The following is a 6,942-nucleotide window of genomic DNA, read 5'->3' as shown; positions in this document are numbered from 1 at the left end:
CCCAGACTTTCCCATGGCTTCGCTGTATGTGGGCGACCTGCACCCCGAGGTGACCGAGGCCATGCTGTACGAAAAGTTCAGCCCAGCCGGGCCCATTCTCTCCATACGCATTTGTAGAGACAAGATCACCCGCCGCTCATTAGGCTATGCGTATGTCAACTACCAGCAACCGGTGGATGCCAAGCGGGCCCTGGAGACTCTGAACTTTGATGTCATAAAGGGCAGGCCAGTGCGCATCATGTGGTCCCAGAGGGACCCCTCACTCCGCAAAAGCGGGGTGGGAAACGTCTTCATCAAGAACTTGGGCAAGACCATCGACAACAAGGCGCTGTACAACATCTTCTCAGCGTTCGGCAACATCCTCTCCTGCAAAGTGGCCTGCGATGAAAAGGGGCCCAAGGGCTACGGGTTCGTGCACTTCCAGAAGCAGGAGTCTGCGGAGCGGGCCATCGATGCGATGAATGGCATGTTCCTCAACTACCGCAAAATTTTCGTCGGGAGATTCAAGTCGCATAAAGAACGAGAAGCGGAAAGGGGAGCCTGGGCCAGGCAGTCGACCAGTGCTGACGTCAAGGATTTCGAGGAAGACACCGATGAGGAGGCCACCTTTCGATGAAGACAGCCAGCCAGCAGAGCCAAACTTTGGCTCCCACCCGGTTTACAACCATCCCCTCCCCCGCCCCCCACCAGCAGTGTATTGTATTGGGAGTGCAGGTCTCTCTTTTCCACTCCTCCCTCCCTCTTCCTCCCTCTCCTTCTCCCTCTCCCCTCCTCTTTTCCTTGCTTCCCTCTACCCACCCACCACCTCCTTCCCACCATCCACCCCAGTCTCCAAGACCCCCACCAAGGGCGTTAATAATGTGCACTATTTGTGGGTTAAAGCTGCCTCTTCTCCCTGTGGTTTGGCTTAAAAAGCATTTTCATTCTCTGTTTGTTTACTACACAGGTGATACAAATTTCCTAGTAGAAACATCAGAAAGGAGCTTGAAATCGATGAGGGAAAACCAAGAGAATACTTGATCACCATGATCCTAGTACCCAGAGAGAATTCTTTTACCCTATTGGTGTACTGTTTATCCAGGCTCTCTACTCTCCTTCTCTTGCCATCCCTTTCTCACCCCCACCCCACCTTCCCTTTAGAACACTGTTATAGAATGGTTCATGTATGTGGTGTTTCTTAGCCTGCTTTTTCAGCAACTAAAACCAAACAGAAATCAACCCATTGAACTTCTTTCCATGTTATTCAACAGGCTTATGAAACGTCATCTTCAGTGCCTGCAGAGTGCTCCAGCTTATTCATGGACCTTAATGTTTCTGTTATCAATCCCGCATTGTTGGACATTCAGGTGGTGCCTGGTTCTTTCCCTGTGTTTAAAACTAACACTGTGTGTGCTCTGATGAGTGAATCCTTCCTTGTCAAGCCAAATCTTTGCTAGCATCCCAATGGTTCTTAACCGTGGACTTGCAGGATCCACATATAGACATTTTAAAGACTTTTCCAGTGTGTTGCCAAAAGGACACCTTCATAAAGATTGTACTGTTTTCCCCTCAGTTTGCACTTGTGCCAGTCAGTGCAGCTAGTGAAAAGAGTATGCCTATTTTCCATGTGCAGTCTCCTGGTTACCATACCTGGTGTATAGTCATGAGTGTGTGTGCGTGTGTGTGTGTGTGTGTGTGTGTGTGTCTTCAACAGCTTGATGGACTGCATATGGTATTTCACTGTCCTTAATTGTTTTGCTGTTATTAAGTACTGTTCATGATCCCCTTTCCCTATGCCCATTTCCTGTCCTTTTCCCTGTTGTCAGGAAACTATTTCAGCCTCATTGCAGAAATAAGTTAACAGAATAAAATTAATGTCACCAGTAATCAATTCCAATGATTATCCATATATTCCTGAAACATTTTCATCCATACCTGCCCAGTACTTTTCATGTGATATATATGTGAAATTAAAGAATATATTGTTTCAATATTTGCTTTTTCACACATAAATATATATGATAGTCATATATGTATAGATAGATATTCTTGAATTTCCTTTTGTGTCATTAAATAGTCTTCTAAAATAATTTCCTCCTCTGTTTTGTATTCAACTGTACGGATGAGCTTTATAGAACATATACATATTTATATATGTATATATATAATATGTGTACGTATGTATTTGTGTATCTGTATTTAGATGTAGATATAGGGATATATTTACTACTTCTTCATTGTTGAACATCTGCAACATCTGGGTTTTTTCAGTTTTATTCCTTATCCAAACCAAAGCGTCCATGAATATCTAAGTGCATAAATCTTGCTTACATTCATGATTATGTTTTGAGCAAACATTTTATATGTCGAATTGAAGAGTCAAAGGATGTGAGATGTAGTAGAATTGAACGGTCAAAGGATATGAGAGGTTTAAAGTCTTTCATTCATTGGTTCATTAGTAGGTGATCACCCATGAAGATAGTACCAGTTTACCCTCATACAGAAGTACTGTGCATGGACCTGGACACCTGTACAATTTTCTTGATTTAATATTATAATAATTTCTACATTCTTCTAATATTTTATCAAGGTAATTAGAGACTTTTTGTTTTTATTTATTTTAATAATTATCTTTGTACAAACAATACTTTACCATAATAAGACATTTTAAAAAGATTGATAAAGAAGTCAAAATCACTTCCTTAATAACAAGAAAAAGTCCTTTGAAGCATGTTAAGCATATATATAAATAACTCTTCCAAAAATGTACAAAGGCACTTTCAACTCTTCCACTTAATAGAAAAAAATACCTTGAAACATATTAAGCATATAAATAAATAACTCTTCTAAAAATGTAACAGAAAATGTATTTTTCATTGTGGGATATTTTCATCATTACAAGTATCATCACTTTTCCATATTATTAAAATACTCTCCTGTAATTTTATTTTAATTTTGTTTTATAGATTAACCATAACTTCTAAAACCCAACCCCTTCATGTATTTTTAAATGGCTCTGAATTTTCCCCAGATTATCTCTATGGGGAACACATTTGTAGGTGAATGTTCTCTGACATTCAGGAATATTTAATAGCTTTATATACTTTGTCAAAATGCTCCTTCCTTAAAGTTTATTCCCACCAACAGTGTATGGGAGTGCATATTTCCTTAGTTGTCTTAAGTTAGAATTTTTTAAATTATTAGAAATTGGTTAGGCTTACAGTGTTTTAAATAATTATTTCATTTTACAAGTGCATTGTTTGAAAAATACATATTATATCCATACAACAACCACATTGAAGAGAGTATTTTATATTGTTGTAGCATTTACCTATTTGTAAATTTTAAAACAAATATAAAATCATACTGAATATATTCTGTATTAAATGTATATTCTATACCTTCATACTGAGTATATTCTGTCAAAATTTTATTTTCAGGTTGCAAATATATCTAAAACATCTTATTAGGGTGGGGAAGTCTTCTGATTTCAAGATTGTGGACTTCTGATTTCAAGATTGTTCTTTTTCAAGTACTAAAGGAGGCACAAAAACCCTCACTTTTCTCTGATATACCCCTTTTAATAAAAGGACTCATTTTGTCAAATTTTTATTCGGCAAAAAGGCTCCACACAAATATTCAGAGGCCACGGGTTCCTTACCCTACTATAGATGGATCAGAATTGTTTAAAAAGTGTTTCTTCACTTTGGACTATAGTTTCTAAATTTTCTCCAGAAACCTGAATCTGTGATTAATAATTTCACAGCAGTGTTCTTTTTTTTTTTTTTTTTTTTTTTTTTGGCCGGAGCTGGGTTTGAACCCACCACCTCCAGTATATAGGGCTGGCACCCTACTCCTTTGAGCCACAGGTGCTGCCCTCTCAGCAGCATTCTTGTGGTATTATTTACTTAAGATAAGTACCTAAAGGTGGAATTGAAAATTATAAGTCTTTTAATGTTCTTTAACTATACTAACAAGCATCCTGTATACACCATCTTACACTTCTACCAGCACTTTAGATAATCCCCCTTTGTTTCATAAGTTCCTCCTTGGGAACTTAATACTAATTACTTAATAACACTATAATACTTAATACTAATACTTAATAATACTATAACAATCACATCTCATTTTTTGTTTTTCAATTGAGAAAAATTTTATTTTGCTTATTATTCAAATAAGTTTATTTTAAAAAGGAAATTAAATAGTATTGACCAGCAAAATAAAGTAAAAATCACTAACCACTATATAACAATCACCAATCTTTTGATCTATTTCATATATTTTCATAGATTTGATTTTCATCTCACCTCTAATTTTGGTGGCTTTAGGTGTTTGTTGTTTCTGATGTTTGCTTATTCAAACAAAAAGGTTCTAAGAATATTCTGAAGCACAAATAATTGCTTTGATTCAGTACTATTTCCTCAAAAACATTCCTACGGATTTAGAGTATCCCATTGTTATTGTAGTATATATGATTTTAATATTTACACATTTTGAATAGATAATGAAAGTCTGTGACAAAATATCAGCAATTTCCATTTTACAGGGAAAGGATTTTAAAACTGTCTACAACACCACCCTTAGTGTTGCTGTTCCAGGAGGAGGAAAAAATATTTATATAGTAAATTTTATCCTTGTAACTATTTTAAGTGTACAGTTCAACAGCATTATATACACTCAAGTTGTGCAATAATACCCCTATCCAAATCTAGAATGTTTTCCAAATAAAACTCTGTTCTCTAAAAAATAACCACATTTCTTCTGGTCCCACTCAGATGCTGGCAAACACCATTCTACTTTCTATCCCTATAAATTTTACTAGTCTAGATATGTCACATAAGTGGAAAAATATAGTACTTTCCCCTTTTATCATTATCTTATTTCATTTATTACAATGTGTTAAACATTCGTCTCTTTTAGCATATGTCAAAATTCCTTACTTTTAAAGGCTGGATAACATTTCCAATGTAATATTACTACATTTTGTTTATCCATTCATTCATCAGTGAATACTTGGGATATTTTTACCTTTTTTCCCCTATGAATATGGGTGCACAAATGTCTATTTGAATTGCATTTTTCAGTTATTTAGCATATATACCCAGAAGTGGAATTGCTGGCACACGTGAAATTCTATTTTCTCATATTTTGTGAGTAACTGTCAAACTGTCTTATGTAGTGACTGTACCATGTTAAGTTCTCACCGGTAACAAACAAGTGTTCCAGTATTTCCACATCCTTGTCAACTTGTCAATTTTGTTATTTTCTCTGTGTGTGTGTGTGTGTGTGTATGTGTGTGTGTGAGAGAGAGAGAGAGAGATTGAGAGAGAGAGTAGCTGTCCTAATGCATGTGAACTGGAATGTCATTGTGATTTTGATTGGCATTTACCTAATTATTAGTGACACTGAATACCTTTTCACATAATTACTGGCCTTTGCAGGAATGTCTGTTCAAGTCCCTTACCCATGTTAAATATTTTTCATTTACATTGAGTTATAAGAATTCTTCATACATTTTTCATGTTAAATCTTTTCAAAATATATGATTTGCAAATATTGTCTTCCATTCTGTGGCTTGTCTTTTCACTACACTAATAATGTCTTTGATACATGAAATTTCTAATTTTGATGTAGTTCAACTAATCTATTTTTTTCTTTTTGGTATCTTATCCAAGAAATTATTTCAAAATCCAATATTATAAAGATTTTCCCCTATGTTTCGTTCTAGTAGTTTTATTGTATCAGCTCTTACATTTAGGTCTTTAATCTATTACAAATTAATTTTTGTACATAATTTAAAGTAAGGGTCCAAATTCATTTTTTTTGTATCTGGATATTCAGTTTTCGAAGCATCATGTGTTGCAAAGACTTCCCTTTCCATACCAAATGTCTTGATGGTCTTGACACTCTTGTCAAAAATCATTTGACCATCTGTGCAAAAATTTGTTTCAGAAATTTCCATTCTGTACCATTCATCTGTCTATATGTCTGTCTTTATGCCAGTGTCACAAAATTTTTATTATTGTAGCATTGTATTAAATTTCAAAATTATGAAGTGTGACATGTCCAATTTTGTTCTTTCTTTTCAAAATTGTTTTGGTATTTAGAGTTATTAGATGCCACATAATTTTTTTGATGCCATATAAATTTTAAGATATACTTTTTCTATTTCTGCAAACAACACTGTTAGCTTTTTGAAAAAATTGTATCGAATATGTGATTTGACTTGGGTAGTATTGACATTTTAACACTATCAACTTTTCCAATTTATAAACATGGTATATAATTTTATTTATTTTTCTGTTCTTTAGTTTCTTTCAGTGATATTTTGTACTCATCAATATACAAGTGTTATGTCTCCTCAGTCAAGTTTATCCCTAAGTATTTTAATCTTTTGCATAATACTATAATCAAATTGTTTTCTTTTTTAATTTATTGTTTTGGGTTCATTGAAGGTACAAAGAATTAGGTTACACTGTTTGAATTGTTAGGTAAAGTCCCCCTTATAATTGTATCCTGCCTGAAGAGGTGTGCTATACACTATAACCCCATGCCACTCCCTCTTCCCCTATCTCCATGCCCTTGTTTCCCTTCCATCCACCTTGAACTAATTTGAGATTTTCTTTTATGTGGGTATGTATTCAATTGTCTACCAGCTTTGTATTAGAATTGACTACATTGGATTCTTGCTTCTCCATTCTTGTGATGCTTTACTAAGAAGATTGTGTTCCAACTCCATCCAAGTTAATACAAAAGATGCAATGTCTCCATCTTTTTTAATGGCTGAATAGTATTCTATGGTATATATACCATAGCTGGTTAATCCATTCCTGGGTTGGTGGACATTTAGGTTGTTTCCACATATTAGTGATTGCACATTGAGCTGCAATAAACAGTCTAGTACAAATGTCCTTATGATAAATGATTTTTATTCTTCTGCGTAGATGCTTAGTAATGGGA

At 35.0% G+C, this 6,942-nt stretch overlaps 1 protein-coding gene across 1 annotated transcript; it reads left to right on the top strand.

The window, feature by feature from the left end:
* The first annotated feature begins 6 nt into the window (after nucleotides 1-6).
* LOC100952812 (polyadenylate-binding protein 1-like 2) lies at nucleotides 7-646 on the top strand. The gene has a single exon (XM_003803625.3). The coding sequence runs from the start codon at nucleotides 14-16 to the stop codon at nucleotides 614-616; it is 603 nt and encodes a 200-aa protein (XP_003803673.1). The 5' UTR covers nucleotides 7-13; the 3' UTR covers nucleotides 617-646.
* Nucleotides 647-6,942: the final 6,296 nt, after the last annotated feature.

The sequence above is a fragment of the Otolemur garnettii genome, unplaced genomic scaffold, assembly GCF_000181295.1.
Source record: "Otolemur garnettii isolate 467f Iridium unplaced genomic scaffold, OtoGar3 scaffold00370, whole genome shotgun sequence".
In the NCBI taxonomy this organism is placed as follows: Eukaryota; Metazoa; Chordata; class Mammalia; order Primates; family Galagidae; genus Otolemur; species Otolemur garnettii.
Note: the sequence above shows the minus strand (reverse complement) of the source record. Positions and strands in the feature narration are given on the sequence as shown.

Bases quoted from the DNA above. Each gene is read 5' to 3' on its own strand.
- LOC100952812 (XM_003803625.3), top strand. From the start codon at position 14: ATGGCTTCGCTGTATGTGGGCGACCTGCACCCCGAGGTGACCGAGGCC.